Here is a 26,884-nt window from a genome sequence, read left to right on the forward strand (position 1 = left end):
GGCACTTCAGTGCAGCACTGAGAGAGTGCTGCACAGTTGAAGGTGCTACCTTTTGGAGAAGACGTTAAACTGAGGCTCTATCTGCCCTCCAGTTGACACAAAAGATCCCACAGCATTATTCAAAGAAGAGCAGGGGAGTTCAGAACGGTGTCCTGGCCAATATCTTTCCCTCAACTAACATCACTAAAACAGATTATCTGGTCATTATCACATTGCTGTTTGTGGGACCTTGCTGTGCGCAAATTGTCTGCCATGTTTTTTTACATTACAACAGTGACTACACTTCAACGGTACTTAATTGGCTGTAAAGTACTGTGAGACGTCATGAGGTTGTTAAAAGCACTGTACAAATGCAAGTCTTTCTTTCCCAGTGCAATTCTTCCAAGCCTTTCTGTACTCTCAGCAACACAACAGGGTAAAGTTGAGAGATACTGGTCTGTTACAGTTGTGACTAGCTGTATGCGGGGAGTGTAAGTCAAGGATAGATTCAGATGTCATGTGATGGTTAAAGTGATGCAGCTATCACTTTAGGAGGTTTACACAGCTAATCCCTCCCTTGATCTCTCATACTGTAAATTGGAGCAAATATCCAGCTCTGTATTAGAGTGCTATTGCCAACAAGCACACACACTATGCCGTGACATTAATTACGGTGAAAGACATCCTATCACTTGTGCATGCTGAGAGTTAGACATGGCTCTATCGACTCTTGGCTCCCCAAACACAAATAGTTGCCAAATTATTTTGATGAGTACAGTGTCCTTTTTGAAAAAAAAATCGAAGATAACAGGTGAAAGAGAGACAGAGATTAAGAGGATGTACCTCTGCTATTGAGCCCAATGCCACGCGAGAGGAGAGAGAGAGAGAGAGAGCAAGAGAGAGTTGGCATGTTACCTGTATTCTGGCTGAAAAGAACAATTTACAATCTATAATAAATGAGGGATTCTTGGAGTGCAGCCAGAATATTCAGGTGCTTGTTCAAAATTTGCCATTCCTTCATCGTAAATGGGCCAAAATCTTCGCACTCCCTAATCAACAGAATTGTGGGTGTACCTTCAACTGATGGACTGCAGTGGTTCAAGGCGGCCCATCACCAACTTCAAGGGCAGCATGGGAAGCCAATAAATAACAGCCTCACTAGTGACGCCCAGATGCAGGGAATGAATTTTTTTTTTTACATTGTGGAAATTTCATCCTCGAAAGAGCATTAAATTGGAACACGGGTTCCACCAGAAAATTCAGAAAGTCAGTCAAGCACACAGACCTTCTCCAAGTTCTGGGATTCACGAAGAGGCCTCGATGATATATAGGCTACATAAAGAAAGGTCAGAGAAGTGTAAATGAAAATAAGAGGGGCAAAGAGAGCGTATGGGAATAGAATGGCAGCCAACATAAAAAGGTAATCCAAAAGTCTTCTATAGGCATATAAGCAGTAAAAGGTTTGTAAGAGGAGGGGTGGGGCCGATTATGGACCAAAAAGGAGAGCTACACGGAGGCAGAGGGTATGGCTGAGGTACTAAATGAGTAATGTGCATCTGTCGTCACCAAGGAAGAGGATGCTGCCATAGACCTAGTGAGACAGGAGGTAGTGGAGACACTTGATAAGATATAAATTGATAGGGGTATTGGAAAGGCTGGCTGTACTTAAAGTAGATAAATCACCAGGATGGGATGCATCCTAGGATACCGAGGGAATTGAGGACGGAAATCGCGGAGGTACTAGTCATAATATTCCAATTCTCCATAGATTATGGGGTTGGTGCCAGAGGACTGGAGAATTGCAAATATTACACCATTGTTCAGAAAAGGGAGCAATGATAAACCCAGCAACTACAGGCCAATCAGTTTAACCTCGGTAGTTGAGAAGCTTTTAAAAACAGTAATCAGGGACAAAAAAATATAGTCACTTGGACAGGTGTGGATTAATTAAGGAAAGCCAGCACAGACTTGTTAAAGGAAAATCGTGTTTAACCAACTTGATTGTATTTTTTTGATGAGATAACAGAGAGGGTTGATGAGGGCAATGCAGTTGGCGTAGTGTACATGGATTTCTAAAAGGCGTTCGACAAAGTGCTACATAATGGGCTTGCCAGCAAAGTTGCAGCCCATGGAATAAAAGGGACAGAGGCAGCCTGGATACGAAATTGGCTAAGTGACAGGAAACAGAGAGTAGTAGTGAACGGTTGTTTTTCGGACTGGAGGAAGATATACAGTGGTGTTCCCCAGGGGTCGGTTCTAGGACCATTACTTTTCTTGATATATATTAATGACTTGGACATTGGCATACAGGGCACAATTTCAAAATTTGCAGATGTCACAAAACTTGGAAGTGGAGTGAACAGTGAGGAGGATAGTGATAGACTTCAGGAAGACATAGACAGGCTGGTGGAACGGGCAGACATGTGGCAGATGAAGTTTAATGCAGAAAAGTGTGAAGTGATATATTTTGGTAGAAAAAATGAGAAGGGGAAATATAAACAAAATGGTACAATTCTAAAGGGGGTGCATGAACAGAGAAACCTGGGGGTATATGTGCACAAATCATTGAAGGTGGCAGGGCAGGTTGATAATGCAGTCAAAAAGGTTTATGCGATCCTGGGATTCATAAATGGAGGTATAGAGTACAAAAGTGTGGAAATGATGATGAACGCTGGTTCGGTCCCAAATGGAGTAATGTGTCCAATTCTGGGCACCGCACTTTAGGAAGGATGTGAAGGCCTTAGAAAAGGTACTGAAAAAAATTTACGAGAATGATTCCAGGAATGCGGGACTTCAGTTACGTTGCTAGACTGGAGAAGCTGAGGTTGTTCTCCTTGGAGCAGAGAAGATTGAGAGGAGATTTGATAGAGATGTTCAACAACATGAGGGTTCTGGACAGAGTAGATAGAAGGAAATTGTTCCCATTGGCAGAAGGGTCGAGAACCAGAGGACACAGATTTAAAGTGATTGGCAAAAGAACCAAAAGCAACGGAAAAAAAATACTTTTTTTAGGCAGCGAGTGGTTAGGATCTGGAATGCACGGCCTGAAAGGGTGGTGGAGGCAGACTCAATCACGACTTTCAAAGGGAGTTGGATAAGTATCTGAAGGAACAAAAATTGCAGGGCTGCGGGGAAAGGGCGGGGAGTGGGACTAGCTGATTGTCAGCACGGGCTCGATGGGCCGAATGGCCTTCTTCCATGCTGCCACCAGTCTATGATAGAGACCGAGTGGGCGCATCAGTCAGGCTCACTCAAGTCATCCAGAAAAGTATATACATCGACTGGAATAACCATGTACATGAGCTGGCTAACCCCATGTACACGGGTGGAATAGCCCTGCATGAGCAGGCTTGATAAAACCATTTCAATTTTTGATGACATTTGATAAAGGTACTTCACCCTTCAATTTCTGTCCCATCTGGAACAAAATGTTCTGGGCACCAGTGAGAGAGGATGACCGATACAATATGGGTGGTGTGTGGAGAGATGGTTTTGGCTTGGTATTTGCCTCCATAGACCACCAGCATTTATTATTATTAACAAATTATTATGGGCTGGTGCTGTGCAACAAGTGCATCACTTAAAGAATGATGAGAAATATTAATGGTGTGAATGTCTGGAGTTGATTTGGGAAGAGGACAGGACACTGGTGTTACGTGGCCAGTGGAACTGCATGGTATATTTTCCAGAACCGGGATCCCCATTACAACAACTGTGGATTTTCCTCCCGGCTACAATCAGATCTTCTGGTGGGGCAAGACATACATTCGCCATTCGTTTACGCCCCGACCCCAGTCTATTTCTGGGGTGGTCATCATTGCCGTAAGAAGGGTGGGTGCTGGACCATCCATGGTGCTCAGTCGGGAGGGGATGAGACTGTGGGTGGGTTGGGTCTGGGGGCCAATGTGGTGTCAGCCAGCGATTTCGGAGGCCCCGAGATCGGCGGGCGTTTCACTCAATTTGACGCTTAACCTCAACCGTTCGAACCATCTCTCTGGGGTTTCACCGATCTCCTAAAGTTGCAGCGGGAGATCAGGAAAATCCCAACGCAATTTCAAGACCTTCGATAGTTTCGAAATTGGCAGTTTGTACAGTGCAATCAGCTTTGTGATCCACTGCTTTCTGCAAAGCACACTTTGAACTTTTACCCTTAGTAATGCTGGAGGCCAGAGATACACATGGGTCTCCTGCACCGAGCACTGGTGGGGCGCTCGATAGGGAATAACACCCCTCGTCTTCCATTCCATTATAATATACCTGCTCATATTGGGCAGTCATATCATATATGAGGGGATTGACTTATGAGGAAAGGTTGAGTAGGTTGGGCCTCTACTCATCGGAATTCAGAAGAATGAGAGGTGATCTTATCGAAACGTATAAGATTATGTGGGGGCTTGACAAGGTGGATGCAGAGAGGATGTTCCCACTGATGGGGGAGACTAGAACTAGGGGGCATAATCTTAGAATAAGAGGACGCCCATTTAAAACTGAGATGAGGAGGTATTTCTTCTCTGAGGATTGTAAATCTGTGGAATTCACTGCCTCAGAGAGCTGTGGAAGCTGGGTCATTGAATAAATTTAAGACAGAGATAGACAGTTTCTTAACCGATAAGGGAATAAGGGGTTATGGGGTGCGGGCAGGGAAGTGGACCTGAGTCCATGATCGGATCAGCCATGATTGTATTGAATGGCGGAGCAGGCTCGAGGGGCCGTATGGCCTACTCTTGCTCCTATTTCTTATGTTCTTCTACAACCAGCATAACTCGTGTGGACATTCAGGGCCCCGAGACTGTACATATTTTACCCTGAAGCCATGGTTGGTCAGTTAGGGTCAGGGTTGCCTGTGGAGGGATTTATAATATCTCACAGGTGGCCCAGAGACACTGCCACTGCTTCAGGGTTTGAACTAACAACATCCATGGGATGTAACCCAGCCTCATCTCACAATGGGGCCCAACCTAAAAAGGAAAGTGTACTACAGCCAAATGAAAGAATTAAAGAGAGCAAACATGCAGCACGGACTGTAGAATTATACATGGAAAGGAAAAGAACCTGCAAACAGAATGCGTGCACTCAGTGCCCATTCTAATCAATGAGGTGTTGCAAGGGATCCTGCTTGTTGATGTCACGCCAGTCACATCTGTTCCACTATTTCACTCAGCAAGTGACAAACAAACAGGAGCCCCTGCAATGCGATTATTTCAGAAACAGATTTTTAAAGTATATGTAAGCACCTATTTATCCTTAAACTTGCCATGTGCAATTGCTAAATTCTTTGGAGTTCAAAGACTGGTGGGTGGGTAAGAAATATGTGTGGACGGTAGTAGTGTTGCAGTACATAACTTCTGCCACCAGATGTCCCCATGGAACCAGTCCAACACGCCAGCAGGGACTAGGGCTAGACTTCCGGCACATATTCGCCCATTTAGCGCTCATATAAGCGCACAGATGCTGTTTATTGCCCATATTTTGATGATAAGCGGAAACTAGCGCCCGATTATCGCCCATTTATCATCGGTGCAACTTTTGGCATAAAATCTGACGTCATCACTCGTGCAAGGCCCAGAATACTGCTTATAATGGAAACTAGCGGCCAAATATCGCTGAGAGCTACTTTCAGCATTTCGTCCATATTGCGTCCAAATGATCGCTGCCCAAAAAGATGCTCAAGAAAAGCTGCACTCACCTGACCTTAACCCAGCAGTATGGACGCCATTTTGTAAATTGGAGAAAGTTTAATAAAAGGCTGCTTGAAAGCATTGAAGTAATTCTTGAGTGATTGAGCGTTTTAGAATCTTGCCAAACATTGTGGTCAATTTTGAGTTTAGATTGTACTTGTTGAGGACACTAAGAATATTTGAAGACAGATTAGGGCATTTATGCTGATGGGGCCTGTAATTTTTCAACCAGTGTTGCTGACTACTCACATGCTGCAGAATAGAGATGGGAGAAGATTCACTGAAGAGCATTCCCAATCAAAGAGGTGGCAGACTGCTGAGGAGGAGGAGAGCTTACACCCAACGCATTTACAGGGATAAGTGATCATACCTGGACTTGTCCGATAACATGTGCATTAGAAAGCTGCGCTTCTGAAAGGAGGTCATCAGTGAGATATGCCAGTTAATTAAGGGAGATCTGCAGCCGACCAGCACCATCAGGACCGCTCTGCCCGTTGAGGTAAAGGTTACCGCCGCACTTTCCTTCTATACATCAGACTGCTTTCAGGTCTCAGCTGGTGACATTTGCAGCATCTCTCAGCACGCCACACATTGCTGCATTCGACAGGTAATTGAAGCCCTTTACGCATGCAGGATGGATTTTATAAACTTTCCTATGACCAGCGAGGCACAGAATGAGAGGGCTTTGGGGTTCTCGAGAATAGCAAGCTTCCCCAAGGCACAGAAAGTAATCGACTGCGCCTTTACAGGATGCAGAGGTGTTTTGGAACCGAAAGGGATTCCACTCCCTGAATGTGCAGCTCATTGTCGACCACACGTAAATAATCATGGCAGTAAATCCAAATTTTCCAGGGAGCATCCATGATGCACACATCTTGCGGGAGAGCACTGTCTTTGACCTGTTTAAGAGTCAGTCACAAGGTCACGGTTGGATGCTGGGGGATAAAGGATATGGCCTTGCCAGCTGGCTCATGACCTCCTCTGCATAAGCCCCAGACAGAAGCCGAGAAGTGCTACAACAAAAGCCAGATAGCCACACACAATATTGTCAGAAAGACAATTGAAGTTCTGAAGCAGCGCTTCAGATGCCTGGGCCACTCAGGAGGCAACCTACAATACCACCCTCAGTAGGTCGCTGAAGTCATTGTGGTGTGCTGCATGTTGCATAACCTTGCTATCAGGAGAGGACAACAATTGCCAGATGGGACTGTCGGTCCACCTCAGGAGAGAGGGGGAGGCGGAAGAGGAAGAGGTGGACGAGGACATGAGGGAGGACCATCAGCCTGGCGATGAACCCATGCCCCCACTCTCCCTCTCTCCCCCCCCCCCCCCCCCCCACCCACCCCCCCACTGCATTGGTGACTGTTGCAGTTGCGTTATGTTTCCCCTTTGCCTGGCCTGGTCATTGTTTGCAATCCTTGTATTGATTGATGTTTAACCTGACATTATTAGAAGACACTGCACAACAAGTGTAAAGTTCACTAAAAATTTTTAATAATTTAACAATTGATGTAAAAAAAAGTTATAAACTAACTATAACACCCATCTCTCCCCCCACCCCTAACAGTCAACAACATTTTTCACCCAACAATAAATTTTAAATAACGATAACACTATAAAAACACCCTCCCACCATCCCCAACATTCGATACATTTTTAACAATAATAACAGGCAACAATTTTCATTTAAATAGATTAGCCCCCACCCTCTCTACCTGCGCCTACGTTTCCCTCCTTTACCCTTACCCCTCCTCATCATAACCCTCCCTTTCCCACTTACACCCAGAGTAACGGGGCCAAGTCGTCTTGCAGTCGAGCACCTCGAGGGCTGCTGCTGTTGGGGGTGGTGACATCGGCAGATTCAATTCAGGGAGCTGAGGAAAAGACATGTCTTCTGAGTCAGAAGCAACTCCTTCGTCCTGACTCGCATCTATCGATGTTGTTGGTGGTACGACACCTTGGGGTGCAGTGCCGTATTCCAAAACCATCGCCTGCCGCATGGCATCGACGGAGTCGGCTGTTCACCGCATTGCCGCAACCAGCTGCCCCAAGTCCTCCGAGATTGTAGCAGATAGTGTGGCAGTGTTGCCGGTCAACCCACCAAGCACTTGGAGGAGCTCTCGACCAATGTCGACACTCACCCTCGACAGAGACACCATGTCCTGGTTCACATCTGCCTGTCGCTGCTTGTGCCTACCTCACCAACCCAACCTCCGCAGGATCGGCGTGGGCACTGGACGACTTGGAGTGCCCTGCTGCAAGCGCTCGGCCCCGCTACTTCATCCGTTGAGGATGACGTGGCCGCAGGTACTGCAGATTCCTCGACCGGCTCACCATCCTCTTCGGTTGTATCTTCTTCCCCCATGGTCAGCACGACCTGCAGCAGTTGGGGTGATGCTCCAGGGGCCTCCCATTGTGCCTGGGGAGCTGAAAAACATAAGTGAGGTTAGTAGAAGAGAAGGGGAGACATGAGAATGATTGCGCTGCGCAGGCATATGTACAAGGAGCAACACGACTGCAATAAATGTGAACAAGAAACATTACCTATAATTAACATGAGAGTACAGAAGAGTACAGAAGCTGCATGCGTAACATTACATCATTCATATATTATAATCAAATGGCATTAAATTACTTTAAATTACCACTGGTTTACACATTACTCACATGGCGCAACAACGGGATCTGTACCACCACGGGTGACAGAATGATTATGCGCTTCTATAAGGGCTGAGGCACACTCCTCCAGGTCGGTTAACTGAAAAATATCTGCAGGCCCTCCTTCATTCCGCCTGCGCTCCGTCCGATTCTTAGATATCTTCTTCTGCAAACGTGACAAGAGCATGGCATAAGCTAATTGCCTAGGTACTATTACGGAAACACAACAGATATTGTAATCCACAATTAGTCATTTGCTCATGCTATTCATCGTTAACGTTATATGCTAATACGGTTTGTATGCATTTGATGCATGATTATAACATCTAGGTTCAGAGAACAAATTTAATAAGATCATGGTTAGGAACTAATGCGTGACACCAACCCTCTCGTGTACAATCCCCAGGAAAGGCCCCATCCATGGGCCGTGCCATTCGACACCTGAGGGGAGAGAGCTGGGTTATTGCAATCGATGGAGGTAGGGGGGGAAATCAGGACCGCTGGTGAGCTCGTCAATGAACGGACCATGAGGGGAGAGGGCTGTGCTTGGAGACCTCTGTGTGGCCGGAGCTAATGTCCCAAGTGTCCCCGGGCAGACAGTGAGCCAGGGCAGTTCTCCCCCAGCCCAGGCTGGGTCACTGTGTGACTGACAGCAGCCGGAGAGACTCACACAGTCTGGGCAAAGCTGAGCGGCCCCCTCAGCGCTCAGTCGTGCCTCCATCCACTAACGTAACCAAAAAGGAAACGGTGCCCAAGTTAAAGAGTTGCTCACAGCACACAAGCAGCGATATAATTTAATAATTTTCCTTCTAAGCTAAAGTGGTAGAAATGCCGAGTGTTTGCGGTCTGTCTGTTTCCAGTCATTCCTTTGGCCCCAATTTTCGATTAAAGCGTTTAAATAATAATAGTCGATTCAGTTTAAGGCATCTCAGCCAGATTACAAATGCACATTTGCACGGAATGGTTCCTGGGCCCTGCCCTCCCAGGGTCAGAGTCCTGGGCCCTGCCCTCCCAGGGTCAGAGTCCTGGGCCCTGCCCTCCCAGGGTCAGAGTCCTGGGCCCTGCCCTCCCAGGGTCAGAGTCCTGGGCCCTGCCCTCCCAGGGTCAGAGTCCTGGGGGCGCAGGTTTTGACCCCAATCCAAATGTTAACAGAGATGCTACCCAAGATTACCCAGCTTAATTACAATCCAGCAGATTTACATTCTAATTAATGAGTCAGTGCATCATTACAATTATAAATGTAATAATTTAATACTTACTATTGCAGATGTCATCAGACTGTTCCAGCGCTTACAGCACTAGTTTGCCTCTCTCACGTCGTGGGCTGCTGAAGTTACCACTTTGGTGATGTCCGCCCATATTCGCAGTATATCCGGGTGGGGGAGGTTTACCACCCTGGGTTAATTGGCCCCACCGAGTCTCCATCTCGTGGACCAGAACTTTGTTGGCTTCATCAGAAAAGGCTTTCTCCCTCCTTCTCCCTGCAACCTCCGCAACATCACTCTCTCCCAACTCCTCGTGTTCCATCTCCATTGCTTCAACACAACCTTCCTTCTCTCTCTCCTTCCCTGATGACCCCTGACCTCCTGAATCGCGGGAAAAGTTCATTGCCTGAAAAAAAACCTTGCATGCGCAGAACGGCTGTTGCTATGGACACCGGCCTTGCACGACTGAATATATCGCTATCGCCCATTTCACATCGCTAAGGCTATCGCCCAAATTAAAAAGACAAAACTAGTGTTTTTTAAAATGGCAGATTCCAGCGATCCTGAAAAATAAAACCACCACTAAAGCCGGAAATGTCGCCCATTTCTGGGCGATAGCGATAATAATGGAAAATCTAACCCCTAGTGTTAAAACCTGGAAACTGCAAGAGGGAGACGCGCCAAATCTCAACTGATACATCTCGACTTTGCGCGATAGTGTAGAACGGGTGATAGAGTTGGCAGCCCATTATACACCTCTCCCCGTCTCTATTTCTGTTGGGAACAGATGTTAAATGGGCTGTTGACTCACTATCACCGGATTCTCTCTCTTTGTTGCACAAAGTCAAGATATACCTCATTGAGTTGGCAAACCATGTATTTCAATATGGAGCTGTGTGTGTCATAGGTTTGTGTCTCCTACAGCAAATACAAACAGACCATGAATTTCACCATTCACAGCAAGTGAATTGTTAACAACACTGTGAGGGTAGTCACAATGCTTCACAATCTGATAGGGTCAGTTTTGGAATTTGCCAGCTCTGCAACACCTCGATACCAAGTGGTGCTAGGAACTGGGGAAGGTACAAGGCCAGAAAGGTCCATGTGCTTCATACGGACAGTTTCAAAGTTCTAAAAATGCCCTACTGTATTTTTTCCACCCTTCAATCACTGCCTTCACCAGATGCTGTCCAGCTCCCTTCGCCAGCTGCTCACACTCCTTGGGCAATCGGTCTCACGCATTCACCACCCTTTGCAAAGTAGTTAAATCTAAATCGTTTATTCCCTCTTCTGGTTTCAGAGTTTGCCATTGTACTGGGTTATTGGGGTTTAGTTTATCTGTACCTCTTTCACTCTCTCAGCCTCCTGTCTTACTCTGTCCAGAATACCCTGCATTTGGTCTGCATGTTCCAGCTATTTGAATCTCCCTATTTTCTATCACCAAACTTAGATGACTTTAAAATAATTTATGTACAGGTTGAACTTCCATTATCCAGAACTCCCTCATCCAGAACCATTCCCGGCCACCAGGTGGCACATGCGCAGAACCCCGACATGAACAAATTGAAGTTCTTCCTCGCTGCCGACTCCCCACGATCACTGGCCTGACCCCGTGATCCACTGCTCCCTCTCCGCCCCCCCCCCCACCCCCCCCCCGTCATGATCTCTGCCACATTCTCAGCCCCAAGCCAGCCCAGATATCTTGCTCAGTACCTGTACCATCCAATTTAATGTGACCACCCCTCGTCCGGACAAATCCCTTATCCAGAACAGGCCAGGTCCCGAGGGTTCAGGATAAGGGAGGTTCAACCTGTACTGCGCAAACAAAAATGGCCCCAAGCACAGATTCCTCTGCATCTTCCATTCTGATTCAGCTCCACGTAAAACCTACCTTTGCTTCCTCTGATTGAACCAATTTCTGATCCACAACAGAAGCTTCCCCACCCCTCAGTACATGCTGTCCGACCTTGTGGATCAATCTCATGTGAGATAAAGGCTTTGCTAAACACTAAATATAAGGCCCTGAAGTTCTGCGGGCCGAGATCCCGACTGTTACACCGTGACTGCTGCGTCCCATGGTTCCCGCCAACACGGAGCCTACCATCGGGGGTGGGGGGGACGCCCCCACTTCAACCAGGCAGATGGGCGCAAGTGCCCACCCAATGCCGCCAGAAAATCTGTTTCATGCTCCCTTCCCCGCAACGGGGCCTTACATTGGTCTGAGCAAGGCGACCAACTAAGGACCTTTATTTTTAACCATTTACAATTCTCCAGGGTCCAGACCCCCTTGCCATCCTTACACCCTACCAGTGGGGCCTTCACGCACCCCTGTGGGCCAGTATGGCTCACACTGGGGTCACGACTATGTCAAGTCCCTGCCCTTGGTCCTGCCCCCAGCTCATCCTCTGCCTGGTAAAGGGGTGGGTGGAAGTTCCGCCCCTTTAAAAGTCAATGCGGAAACTCTCGGAAATGTCGGATACCCAATGTCGGGACTCCGCCAGCCTACTGCCAGGTGGGAGAGCAGCGGAATCCAAGGCAGTAACGTCTGCTGACTCCCCAATCCACTAGGCAAATTATCACCTCAAAGTTCAACTGGTCACACTTGACTGCCATCCCATAATTCCATGCTGACCCCTATGTTCATGTTTCTCCATTATTCTGTTTGACCCATTACATTATTAGATCCACTGGATTGTGGATCCTAGATTCCTTTTCTACAAACCGACTTTACATGTATCATTCTCTAATCCTCCGGCACTATTCCTGTTTCCATTGAATCTTTAAAATACCTGCAGATTTTATTAGCCACTTTCCCCCAAATACTCTAGTGTGCAGTCCATCTGGGCCATGTGTCAGTTGTTCTCTTAATGCTCTCAGACTTTTACATGGTCCCCGAGTTATGACCTGAAGAAGTAGTTCCTGCACCAGTGTGGCCACTAAAATATCTTCAATCTCTGGGTTGGATACCACTCGGCAAAGTATTCCTTGCAACCCCCTGCTCAAAGATGAACCCTCCATGTACAATCCATTCAGTTGTGTACTCACTATTGTGCAGAGTCGTTAAGCTGGTATTCACGGGAACGGCTGAAGCATTCCACCATCCCGGAATCTGTCCAAAGTCGCATCATGGCGCCCAGCAGCTCCGGGGAGAATGGCTCTGTATCCTCCATCCGACTCACTACGTCACACACCATTTTAGCATCAGCCTGCGGGAATTAGAAAACGTGTCACTACAAGAGACAGCAACAAACCAATCACATCATGGCAAGGGGCAGCAATGAGCCAATCACGTCATGGCAAGGGACAGCAATGAGCCAATCACGTCATGGCAAGGGGCAGCAATGAGCCAATCACATCAAAGCAAGGGGCAGCAACATGCCAATAAAGAAGGTATGGACTGTTGCAAGGCCATGGTTCCACGAGTGATGGCAGCCCTCCAGTACCCTTCTAAAGTGATCCTGCACAGTGAGAATTGGTGGGCGAACACACACATTCAGTTTCCAACTCGGATAGTGGGAGTGTCACTGGATAACGGTCAAAAGTGGGAATCCTGACTGATTTTCAGTCCCTGGCACAGTGACCTCAAGGGCTCCAGCAGAGGACAGCTAACCCAGGGAGCAACCCTGGGACCTGCTGGTCTGTATAATTACCACAGAAAAGAAAAGAAATACTTGCATTTATATAGTGCCTTTCATGACCACTGGACGTCTCAAAGTGCTTTACAGCCAATTACATATTTTTGGAGTGTAGTCTTTGTTATAATGCAGGAAACGTGGCAGCCAACTTGCGCACAGCAAACTCTCACAAACAGCAATGTAACAATGACCAGATAATCTGTTTTTATGTTAAGTTGATTGAGGGAATAATATTGGCCAGGACACTGGGGATAACTTCCCTGCTCTTCTTCGAAATAGTGCTATGGGATTGTTTACGTTCACCTGAGAGCGCAGACTGGGCCTCGGTTAACGTCTCATCTGAAAGACGGCACCTCTGACAGTGCAACACTCCCTCAGTTCTGCTCTGGAATGTCAGCTTAGATTTTTTTAATGTGCTACCCACTGAGCCACAGCTGACAACTCTGGCTGTGATCTTTGCCGTGAACCTTTGTTCATTTGGTTTTCAAGTTCATTAGTGGAACAACTTTGTAGGATTAGAAACCGTACATGGTTTGTCAGTGACCCACCAAGACTGTGTCAGCGAGATAGATGTAGCAGATGTCATACTGTACAAAACTAGGCTATGGATTTTCAGTCACCAGCTAGTTGTGGGCGAGTGAGGTTACAAACCCCATCATTACCTCAATACCCCGATTCAGATCTTGGTGTTTTTCTACATTCTTGTTGTACCTATCTGTCCGACATAGAATTACATCGAATCTTCAGCGTAAAAACCCGCCATTTGACCCAACTGGTCTATGCTGGTGTTTACATTTCACACAAGCCTCCTCCCACTCTAATTAGCTTTCCCCACCATGCCTCCATTTCCCTCCCTTCCCTTCTCCCTCATCTCTGCATCAAGCCTCCCCTTAAATGTGTTGATGCTACCTGCCTCTAACATTCCATCCACATTCTTATCACCCTCTCTGTAAAGAATCTCCTCCTAGATTTATGTCCCCTTGTTCGGACTCGCCCACAAATGGAAGCAGTTTCTCCACATCCACCCTATCAAACCCCTTCATCATTTTACAGCCCTCAATCTCCTCTTAGTCTTATATTCGTTAAGAATAGAAGATTTTGAGGAACAGGAAAAGGTCATTCGTTCCAACAAACCATAAATCAGAGTTGCTCGGGAAGTATTTCAAAACTTATCCCTCACTGAGGATTAAAAAAAAAAATCTCACCTAAAAGGAACTTTTCACTTGGCAAAAAAATTATTTCCTAAACTTTAATCAGAAGAAAATAAAATACATCTTTGACGCAGCTGATCAAGTGTTGGAAGGGCCGCGGTTAACTTTAACAGAACCTTGGTTGGACCATACTTGGCATGCTGTGCTCAGTTCTGCTCTTCATATTACAAAAAGGATACTGATTTACAAAGATGATACGAGAACAAAGAGGTTATAACTATTAGGAAAGGCTTTACAGGTTGGGGCTCTTTTCTCTACAAAACAAAAGACTGAGAGGTGACCTGACAGAGTTCTTTAAAATTCTGAAGGGGTTCAATAGGGTAGACATAGATAAGATGTTTCCACTTATAGGGGGCGTCCAAAACTAGGGGCCCTAAATATAAAAGATAGTCATTAATAAATCCCATAGGTAATTCAGGAGCAACCTCCAAGCCCTGCAGGGAGGGAGGCAGTGTAAGTAATAGACTCAGGTGGAGAAACACCTGGTGCTAAAGATGATCCCATTGGTATCTTGCTGGCTCACTGAGTTAGCACACTACCTCGTGTGGTACTGAGCAGTACACACAGGCTTGATATCTGGTCTGGGTTAGCTGAGATAGGGTAGAGATTGACGTCAATGTCCCTGGGCTAGGAATCGGCAGAAAAAAAGACCAATTATTGGTCCTGTCCGGTGAAGCATGTGACGCACTTGGACATTGACAAGGACAGGACTGAGTTCCACCGTCTGGCTTGAAAGGCCTGCGGACACTCAGTGTGCAGGCTCTTGTGTAGAAAGTGGCCACGTGGGCGAGGTGGTCAAGCACTGCTGGCACCTGTGGAGCTACAACCCAAGAGGAGTCATGAGAGGAAGGAATTAAAGGAGGAGAAGATACGATGGTGCAACGTAATCCCAGTCAGACTGGAGAATAGCAAATTTTTCAAGAGAGGGTGTAAAAATAAACCCAGCAACCACAGGCTGTGTGGAAGCTTTTAGAAACAGTAATCAGGGAAAAAATTGTCACTTGGACATGTGTGGATTAATTAAGGAAAGCCAGCACAGATTTGTTAAAGGCAAATCATGTTTGACCAACTTGATTGAGTTTTTTGATGAGGTAACAGAGTGCGTTGATGAGGGCAATTCTGTTGACATGGTGTACATGGATTTCCAAAGGCGTTCGACACAGTGCCACATAATGGGCTTGCCAGCAAAATTAAAGCCCATGGAATAAAAGGGACAGTGGCAGCATGGATACGAAATTGTCTAAGTAACAGGAAACAGAGAGTATTGAACGGTTGTTTTTCGGACTGGAGGAAGATTCACAATGGTGTTCCCCAGGGGTCGGTTTTAGGACCACTGCTTTTCTTGATATATATTAATGACTTAGACTTAGGTGTACAGGGCACAATTTCAAAATGTGCAGATGACACAAAACTCAGAACTGTAGTGAACAGTGAGGAAGAGAGGGATAGACTTCAGGAAGACACATACAGGCTGGTGGAATGGGCGGAGACGTGGCAGATGAAATTTAACGCAGAAAAGTGTGAAGTGATGCATTTTGGTAGAAAGAATGAGGAGAGGACAAATAAACTAAATGGTACAATTCTAAAGGGGGTGCATGAACAGAGAGACTCGGGGATATATGTGCATAAATTGTTGAAGATGGCGGGGCAGGTTGAGAAAGTGGTTAAAATGCTTATGGGATCCTGGGCTTCATAAATAGAAGCAGTAAGGTTGTGAAGTCATGAGGTCTACGCTGCATCCTATGAATCCCAGGGAGAGAGTTCCTGTGGAATGGAGGAAGGAGGACCGTAGGAGTATGCGCATGTGTATGAACTAGACCCATACAACAGAGCCTGGTCTCCAGTCGTCTTGGATCCCCTTGCCTCTGTTAAGCCTGTGTGGTGGCTGGTGTGCAACGGCCACCACACGTTAAAATAATTCACACACATATCAAGTCATCCTCGACTCCAAGGGACTGCCCAAGAAGAGAAGAAGATAGAGCACAGAAGTGTGGAAATGATGATGAACCTGTATAAAACACTGGCTCATCCCCAACTGGAGTATTGTGTCCAATTCTGGGCACCACACTTTAGGAAGGATGTGAAGGCCTTAGAGAAGGTGCAGCAAAGATTTACGAGAATGGTTCCAGGGATGAGGGACTTCAGTTACGTGGATAGACTGGAGAAGCTGGGGTTGTTCTCCTTGGAGCAGAGAAGTTTAAGAGGAGATTTGATAGAGGTGTTCAAAATCATGAGGGGAGAATAGATAGAGAGAAACCGTTCCATTGGCAGAGGGGTCGAGAACCAGAGGACACAGATTTAAGGTGATTGGCAAAAGAACCAAAGGCGACGCAAGAAAAAACCTTTTTACGCAGCGAGTGGTTAGGATCTGGAATGCACGGCCTGAAAGGAGTTGGATAACTACCTGAAGGAAAAAAAAATTGCAGGGCCATGGGGAAAGGGCAGAGGAGTGGGACTAGTGAGAGTCGGCACAGGCTCGACGGGCCGTCTTCTGTGCTGTCACCACCCTATGATTCTATTATTTCCACCAGTCACTCGTCAACCATGTGGGTAACTGCGGGTAAACTAATTTTATGCTGGAATTCTCAACAGTTGTTAGCTTGGGGCCAGGAGCCCTTTCAACCGAAGAATGTGAAGAGGATTCTGCCTTCACGGAAAGCAAATCAGTAAAGGTTATTCATTTGTATGATGCGGTGTAGTGAATTGTAACAACGCACATAATTACATCGCCCATTTATACCACCACCATAAAAATGACCCCCGCTGCTTGTGGACATATAAAAATGACGGGCATGGAAAGACCAGCTGGCCCATCAAGCTCGTCCCATACTCATGATGTCCGAAGCAACAAGACTCGACACTTCCGACTCTTCCCACCCAACCCAGCGGCAAAAAAGCAGAAAAAAACAATAAGGGAGCAAAACGCTGGAAATCCCTCTCTGACTCTCAAGATCGAAACCAGACCAGGAGATCATATAGCCCATATGTTTGTAATATGTTAATACAAATTAATAATGCGTCTCCCAAATATTTTTTCATAAAGACCTTTAAAACCTTCATTTAAAATTTGTGAGGCTATTGTTGCCCGTATCCAATTTAATTTTGAAAGTTACGATTGAATCTGCTTCCACCACCCTTTCAGGCAGTGTGTTCCAGATCATAACAACTTACTGTGTAAAAAGATTTCTCATCTCATCTCTCCCCTGGTTCTTTTGGTTACTGACCACCCTGCCAGTGTAAACAGTTTCTCCTTATTTACTCTATCAAAACCTCTCATCACTTCTATTAAATCTCCCCTTGACTTTCTCTGCTCTAAGGAGAACAATCCCTGCTTCTCTCATCTCTCCACACGAGTATATGGGTTGAACCTCCCTTATATAGAACTCCCTCATCCAGGAGCATTCCCGGCCACCAGGTGGTGCATGCGCAGAACTCCGACATGAACAGATTGAAGTCCTTCCTCGCTGCCGTCTCCCGCAATCACTGGCCTGACCCCACGATCCATCGCCTGCCCCACGATCTCTCCGCTGCACTCTCAGCCCCAATATCCCCTTGCTCAGTACCTGTACCATCCAATTTAACGTGACCACCCATCGCCTGGAAAAATCCCTTATCCGGAACAGGCCAGGTCCCGAGGGTTCGGGTTAGGGAGGTTCAACCTGTATTACTTTCTGCAGTAAAGTCCACTGACTGCAGTACCCAGTGCTACCTATCCTAACCATACAATGGAAAACAGGGCTCTGTGATTCAATACATCTCTCTTCTTCTGCCCACAGCTCTCCAGGGTTCAAAACATGCTGAACTCCAGACTCTAGAATCTTTCTGCAGGCGGGCGGGTGAGGGAGGCTCAGTCAATACTCAGGCAGGTTAGAACAGAAGCGATTCTGTTCCAAGAGATTGCCGATCTCGGGTTTGGACCAGCTTGGAGCTGCTCATCGTGACCACAAGGAGGAGTCAGAGCTCAGGCTTTAACGGCAGAGCAAACAGGAGCAACCCTGGGAACGGCCTCCATTTTGGCATGAGCTGGGAAAACTTGGGATAAACGCTGCTACAATGGCTGAAACTGAGCAGTAGCCGCAGCTTATAGCCAAGCTCCGGACCAGTACTATACTCGCCGGTGTCAGGCCTGAGCTTTAGTTTAGGTGAGGCCTGTTTGCAGTATTTCCACGCTGTCCTGTGCGGTTTATGTTGATTAGGATGACACGGGTGGTCCTAAATTCAGCAGAATTGACAACATCAGGGGACTGCTGGAGATCAGATTCCTGGTTTAAAAGGCGAGGCAGATTGTAAATCGGGTTTGGGCGCCTGGGGTTGCGCTTATTTTAGAAGTGAGGGACAGAAAAATAGGAGGCTTTCCTAAACCAGAGTGTGTCAAATGGGAAACACTCCCATCAGGTAAAAGCTGACAACTAACTCGCACTGATTGAGTTTATTTTTTTGCCAATTTTCACTCCTCGTCTCCTGAAGGTGGCGCGTCTCACTGGCGTGTGGCTCACGGGCCATTTGGGATCTGTCCGCCTGGCCATTCTTTCCATGCGAGTCGAGACGATGCGTGCTGGCAGCCTATCTGACTGTGCAATGCAGCAGAGCAAAGCCTAATCCTGTCTTCACCTAACCTCCTGCTCACACAAACTTTCCAACACAGCTCACAATCGGGAGCATTCTTCAAAAAACACCTCTCATACCTGCGACCTCCAGCACGCAGAAGGGCAAGGGTAGCAGGTGAAGACAATGGCTTCGGTCTTCCCAATATTTAATTGGAGGAAATTTCTGTACTGGATGTTGGACCAGCAGCGTGACAGATCAGAGACCCTCAGAGAGGTGATGGTGAGGCAGAGCTGGGCGCCATCAGTGTACATGTGGAATCTGATGTGTTTGTGGATGATGTCGCTGAGGGGCAGCATGCAGATGAGAAATAGGAGGGTCCAAGGATAGATCCTTGGGGGATCCCAGAGGTAATGATGTGGGAGCGGGAGGAGACACCATTGCAGCTGATTCTCTGGCTGCGATTAGATAGATAAGAATGGAACCAGGCGAGTGCAGTCCCACCCAGCTGGACGATGGTGGAGGGGCGTTGGAGGAGGATCGAGTGGTGAACTGTGTCAAAGGCTGCAGGCACGTCGAGATGGACAAAGATGGATAGTTTACCATGCTCCCAGTCACATGGGATGTAATTTGGGACTCTGATGGGACGAGTTCAGTGCTGTGGCAGGGGCAGTAGCCTGATTGGAGGGATTCAAACGTAGAGTTGTGGGAAAGATAGGCACGGATTTAAGAGGAGATAACACATTCAAGGAATTTGGAAATGAAAGAGAGATTGGAGATGGGGCGGTGGTTTGAAAGGATGGAGTGGTCAAGGGTGGGGGTGATGACGGTAGATTTGAAGCACCCCACTTCTGTCTGATATGTGCTGGGTGGAGTGCTTAGTCTAAAAGTTGCATAGGATGAGAAAAACAAGGCAGAAACGCTGTTGGTCCAGTAACAGTAATGGATTGAAGTGGGAAACTGAAGACAGCCAAGGGATTGGTACAGTTGAGTTAACCTGCAGTCTAGTCTTTCAGTGGTCGTTTCATGAAACAGATTCACGGTGAGGAAGACAATTTCTACAAAACCAACGCACTAACTACACAGACAGGGTGAAGTCCCTGTAACACATGCATTTCCCCACACCATTTAGCTATTGCGATACACATTACTATGAAAGAATAGAACAGATGTGCACTTAGAGCCATAACAAGGCTACGGGCCTAGTGCTGGAGGTGGGATTAGGCTGGTAACTCTTTATCGACTGGTACGGATACGATGGGCCAAATGGCCTTTGTCTGTATCGTAATTTTCCAAGTCATTCTATGAATAGAAGGGTTTCCTTACATACTTATTGAACGACAGGCAAGCTGATAACAGAACATTTGACAGCACGCATCAAAAAATGTAAATTAACACAAGGAGCGGCACAATGGGCCAAATGGCCTCTTTCTGCCCTACATCATTCGATGAGAGAAACGTTGGCTCAGTGGGTCCGTTCCGCCTCTGAGTCAGAAGATTGTGGGTTCAAGCCCAACTCCGGAGACTGGAGCACAAAATCTAGGCTAACACTTCAGTGCAGTAGAGAGTGCTGCACTGTTGAAGGTGCCGTCTTTTGGATGAGGCGTTAAAGCCTGACCTCTGATATGGAAGTAAATGATCCCGCAGCACTATTCGAAGAGGAGTAAGGGCGTTATCTTGGCGTCCTGCCCAATATTTATCCCTCAACCAACAGCACTAGAAATTTCAGGTCACGTGGACAATTATTTCATTGCTGTTTGTGGGAGCTTGCGGTGCGCAAACTGCCTGCCACGTTTCCTACATTACAACAGTGACTTCACTTCAAAAGTATTACATTAGCTGTAAAGCACTTTGGAACGTCCTGAGGTGGTGAAACCACGTCTTTCTTTAGAGCACTCATTGTATTGGCTTTACTGTGCCGTGTGTAATGATTATTTGAGTCCCTGGCTGTGCACTCTTGGTGTAACACTTGCCCTCACTCAGCCTCCCCTCGGGGACCTGGTTAAATGGAACTCACATCTCTCATCTATCTTACACCTGTGGCATTTTGCAGATCCTCTCCTTTGAAGAGCAGAACGCAGTGTCCCCAGGAGGGGTGCTCCAGGCTAATGTCCCAGTGTCCGAGGAGATGGACAGTTGGTAGCACATTACTACAACAGTGACTACACTACAAAAAGTACGTCATTGGCTGCAACACATTTTAGGACATTGAGGTTGTGAAAGGTGCTATATTATATACATATATAAATGCAAGTCTTTCTTTCTTTCTATGGATACCTTTAAGAGCAGGTACCACCTGCAACTGGGACATCGTCACCTGATGCAACTGGAAGAACTGCTCATCCCGCATCATGCAAACTCATCCAGACTCCTCGGAACTGCAGCACAATTCATCTAGTTGAGGAACGGGGAGGGGGGTGGGGGGTGGTATGTCTTGCTACGGTTTATCATAAATGTTGGTTTATTATTGTCATAAGAAAGGAAGACTTGCATTTATATAGCGCCTTTCACTACCGGATGTCTCAAAGCGCTTTACAGTCAATGAAGTACTTTTTGAAGTGTAGTCACTGCTGTAATGTGAGAAATGCAGCAGCCAATCTGCGCACAAGCAAATTCCCACAAACAGCAATGTGATAATGACCAGATAATCTGATTTTTGTTATATTGATTGAGGGATAAATATTGGCCAGGACACCGGGATAACTCCCCTGCTCTTCTTCAAAATAGTGCCATAGGATCTTTTACATCCACCTGAGAGAGCCGAAAAACGCACCTCTGACAGTGCAACACTCCCTCAGCTCTGGAGTGGCGGCCTCGATTTTTGTGCTCAAGTTCCTGGAGTGGGACTTGAACCCACAACCTTCTGACTCAGGCGAGTGTGCTACCCACTGAGCCACAGCTGACACCCCAATAAGGGCAACTGTCACTGTAAGAGATGGCACTGAAAGAGTTGGTCTTAGTGAGGCTGATATGTAGAGGCTGATTCATTTCTGGCTGTGCTGCCCAGGAGAAATTAGCATGGAGGGCACCAACATCTCTGGGGCCTCATCACCATGAGGCCAGTGCAGACTGTAGGCCACGCTATTGGGTGTGGAGCCAGGTAAAGTAGGAAATCCCTCTGCAGAGCCCTCCCATGCTCCCTTGTTTAGTTTACAGTGGGGTGCTCTATTCAGACGTAGTCAGGTGCAGACACCAGAACAGAGAGGAAATCCGTGTTCAGTGCTACTCGGGAGCGGACTGGGAGCTAAGGGTTAGGCACTGTTTGGGAGCAGGGCAGAGGACGATCAGCCTGTAAGGTATTTACTGCCTGTTTTTGTGCTAGGCAGAGAACCTGTACCTGTTTACTTTGTGAATTGATTTCTGTTATTAGATTTCTCATTAAAATTTAGGTCAAAATTGCTTGTGGTTTGTACAGGTTCAATGCTGGCCCCAGAGGGACACAAGGACAGCTCAATATCACCAAGATACTGCAGCAAATGCAGAAAGTTCTGATCAATTTTTTGTTGAGCACAAAACTGTTCTTTGATATTTCCTCCATACAAAGTAGTTCCAACTGAAAAACTGCCCTGTCCACAAACACACACACACACACACACACACACACACAGGTCTGTCCACACACACACACACACACACACAGGTCTGTCCACACACACACACACGGATATTTAGTTTAAGGCGCATGCTTTCGTATGCCTCGGTGAAGATGTTGACAATGGCTTGAAGTTCAACCTCTGAATGTGCGCAGACGCAAGCGTCGCCCGCATACTGTTCGATGACAGAGGATGGGACGGTCTTGGATCTAGTCCGGAGGCGACAAAGATTGAACAGGTTCCCTACTGGTTCTATAGTTTAGTTCCACTCCAGCAGGGAGCTTGTTGAGCGTGAGATGGAGCATTGCAGCGAGGAAGATCAAGAAGAGGGTTGGCGTGATGACACACCCATACAGTTACATACACACACACAAACCAGTCCATACACACACACACAAACCAGTCCACACACACACACAAATCAGTCCACACACACACACATACGCAAACCAGTCCACACACACACACAAACCAGTCCACACACACACAAACCAGTCCACACACACACAAACCAGTCCACACACACACACACACACAAACCAGTCCACACACACACACAAATCAGTCCACACACACACACATACGCAAACCAGTCCACACACACACACAAACCAGTCCACACACACACAAACCAGTCCACACACACACAAACCAGTCCACACACACATACACACACACAAACCAGTCCACACACACATACACACACACAAACCAGTCCACACACACACACACACACACACACACACATACGCAAACCAGTCCACACACACACACACACACATACGCAAACCAGTCTCACACACACACACACACAAAGAGAAGAATAAAGTGGCCCATTTAGAGACAGCACATACCACACACTTCATACAGTTAAGCAAACTACAGTGTTTTCACATTATATGCAAGGGGCAGCCAACAGTCAGTTAATGCTTGAACACAAGCCAAATACTGAGGAACCAGTAGGAGGAGCCAGTCAAACACCAGGGAAGCAGCAGGGGCACTGGGGGGTGAAGAGAGCAAGTGGCAAATGTTCGGGAATGATCGAGTCCGTGTGATTGAGTCCTAAATACTCTTAAAGTCAATGAAGCTAAAGACGTAATCATTGATCAGATGAGAAGTCTCAATGAAGCTTTAGTATAGAAGTATAAGAGTAAAGATGTCTTATTGCAATTATATAGGGCCCTAGTGAGACCCCACCTGGAGTATTGTGTACAGTTTTGGTCTCCTTACCCAAGGAAGGATATGCTTGCCAGTGAGGGAGTGCAACGAAGGTTCACCAGATTGATTCCTGGGATGGGGGATTGTCCTATGAGGAGAGCTGGAGTAGACTAGAGCTATATTCTCTAGAGTTTAGAAGAATGAGAGGTGATCTCATTAAAACATACAAAATTCTTAAGGTAGATGCAGGGAGGAGTCCAGAACCAGTCTCAGAATAAGGGATCGGCTATTTAGGACTGAGATGAGGAGAAACTTCTTCACTCAGAGAATGGTGAATCTTTGTAATTCTCTAGTGGAGGCTGAGTCTTTGAGTATATTCAAGACAGGGATCGATAGATTTGTGGATATTGAGGGAATTAAGGGATATGGGGAAAGTGTAAGAAAGTGGATATGAGGTAGAAGATCAATCGAATGGCCTACTCCTGCTCCTAATTCTTATGTTCTTATGAAAGGTGTCCTTTCACCATTTAATGAAGGCCTTGTCAAATTGAGCTGGATTTCACACTATGGGAGTTATGCCCTTTGGCCTTGAAATTACACAGATGCCCCTCCAACCATGACTCCAGGAAATAGGCTGGGACTAAGACAGGCCAGGTCTCTGCCTTTGTGGTTAGTTTCAATGGAGTCTTGTTTGGGGTGGAACCTTGGTGACGGAGAGGGCAGTGGACTTCCAGCCTGGGATATTCCCTCAGGCCCAGCCTGTCCGAGGCCTGCCATTCAAATGACGGCTGGAAGTGATTTACCTACCATTACGGTAGGAGTGGGGGGCACGTTAGGGTCCAGGTCCAGGAAAGAATACGGACCCCCTGACAATTTACAGAGGATCTCGGGGGGGGGGGGGGGGTGGGGCGACACTCTCATCCAGCATAAGACTGGATCGACCAGAGATCTGGTCAGGCAGGGGCCCCAAGATGTGCCCCATGTGCTGTGGACATCTACGCACCGGCCCCATGGTGATCGGGTGCCTTCCCCGACCCTGCAGGCTCTGATTGGGGGGGGGGGGGGGTGACACCAGTGGGCATAATCCTGCCGCAAGCACCGGGAATACTGGCCCGCATGATTGAAGCCCTGGTTGCTTCAAGCGTTCTGGCTGATCTCTAAGCAGATTCTGTTAAATAGATTGTTACGCTGAAGCTTATATATTTTTTTCTTGTTGAAAAAAAGATCAAAATGAAATGCAGTATTAACTCAAGTCCCAGCACAGTCCTGCAGCAATTTTATTTCATGGTCAGTGAGCTCGAGTTCCTGCGAGGTGAGCTCCTGGCCCATCATAGGCTTGGCCTTTGGGCCTCATCAGTCAGAGAGGGCTGGAAATGGCACATCAGCAGCTTCACCGAGAGCTGGTGGTTCGGTTTGAAGTAACGATGTGGCTGCTAATATTCTTCACGTATAATTCAGCCTTTCCAAAGGCTCCATGAGCCACAAAAATGCCTGGGAAAACCCAGCAGCCAGCACAATAAATCTGGAGGTGGGAAACCGTGTCCCTGGCCAAGTGCCGGTGCTGTGCAGCACTCCAACCATTGGAGTGATGTCGGGGGAGGTGGAGGTGGTGGTGAATGAGGCGATAGTGAGGGCCATGGTTCTGCTGTTTGCCTCACGTTTCACTGCCCATACGGCAGCTTTGCAGTGTGTCCGGAAGGAGGCTGAGGATGAGGGTACTGGAATGCCAGCTTCGTGGGGCATGCTGGCTCTTGGTGTCCTTGCCAAGGTCGGCACAGCTCTGCCCATGGCTCACTCTTGACCTGGAGCATGTTCATTGGCAGGTATTCGAGCTCTGCCTGTAAATTTAAGTGGGAGGATACCAGCTCTCTGACACAGCCTGGCAACTCCCTCCGCCCCCCCCTCTCCCCCCACCATTACTCCACTTCTTCCCAGAAATATCAGTGTGGGTCATTCCCATTGGGAAACCCACTGTCCCAATATCGTGAAAGCACCAGAAGATTGACCATAACCAGCAGAGAGCCTCCTGAATAAATAAGTGAAAACAGGAAAGTTTAAAAGAAAAGGTTCAGAAATAAATTCAAAATGCTGCTCCAAATCTTACAATATGGCTTTTTAAAAGTACTTCTGCAAACGGCCAACATATTTCATACAGGAAGGCAGATGTCATTGCTGTACCAACGTGAAGACCGGAAAATTGTGCAACGGTCTAAATTTTAATACAATGAACCAAACTGGCAGGTGCTTCTGGCTCCTGCATATAACCCGACCAGAAAAATCCAATGATATGCTCAAAGATTGGAAATGTGGCCTATACCTGATCATTTGCTGATCTGTTTAGCTCAACTAGATCCCATAGGAAAATCGACCCCATCAAATAAAAGCACAGAAATGATGCATGGCCACTTAAAAAAAAAAAATCGGATCAAACGATACACTGGACCTTTACAGGAGACATTTGTAGTGAGTAGGCAGGATTAATACCTGTAGGGAACATGCTTGAAAATGCACCTGGAACTGTTTCCAGTGGCAGGAGGGTTGGTAACCAGAGGACACAGATTTAAAATAATTGGCAACAAAGCCAATGGGGAATGAGCAGAACTTTTTTTCCACTCAACGAGTTGTTCTGTTCTGGTGTACACTGCCTGAACGCAGATTCAATAGTAGCTTTCAAAAGAGAATTGGATCGCTACTTAAAAAAGGAAGAAAATTCCAGGGCTATAGGGAACGAGCAGGGATTAAATAGCTGGCTCTTTCAGAGCTGGCACAGGCATGATGGGCCGAATGGCCTCATTCTGTGCTGTGTCAATCTATGATTCTAACACTGGCATTTTCGGACAACACCGGATTGCGCTGTTTGAATGTACACAATGAGAATAGACTATCGATTTCCAACGTTTTTGAGCAGAAAGGAACAGAAATACTTCAAAATGATAGACCAGGTTTGTGAAACCTTACATGATGTGAGTGTGTGTGTGTGTTTTTTCATTAAAAACAGAGACTGCTTTTTTTTGCCGTTTTTAAACACGGCCGAACAATTTGGGTTTGAGAGATACAAATATTCAGCAAGCCTGACAAAATCACAAAATCTGCGCTCACCCGCCTGAGTTCGTGTTGTTAAAAATGTTTATGTGGTCTACAGCCTAACCGAGTTTAATTATGCATCCTCTGCACGTTTGCACTGAGGAACATCAGTTATATTGCCAGGTTTATCTCTCCCGT

General features: G+C 46.8%; 1 protein-coding gene across 3 annotated transcripts in view; it reads right to left on the reverse strand.

The window, feature by feature from the left end:
- Positions 1-26,884, reverse strand: part of LOC139278757 (guanine nucleotide-binding protein G(o) subunit alpha) — a 323,558-nt gene that overhangs the window by 87,671 nt on the left and 209,003 nt on the right. For all 3 annotated transcript variants that reach the window (XM_070897862.1, XM_070897863.1, XM_070897861.1), the window contains exon 4: positions 12,566-12,726. In XM_070897862.1, coding sequence (XP_070753963.1) covers positions 12,566-12,726 — 161 coding nt within the window. The remainder of the gene's footprint in view (positions 1-12,565; positions 12,727-26,884) is intronic.

Source organism: Pristiophorus japonicus, chromosome 13 (assembly GCF_044704955.1).
Source record: "Pristiophorus japonicus isolate sPriJap1 chromosome 13, sPriJap1.hap1, whole genome shotgun sequence".
Lineage (NCBI taxonomy): Eukaryota > Metazoa > Chordata > Chondrichthyes > Pristiophoridae > Pristiophorus > Pristiophorus japonicus.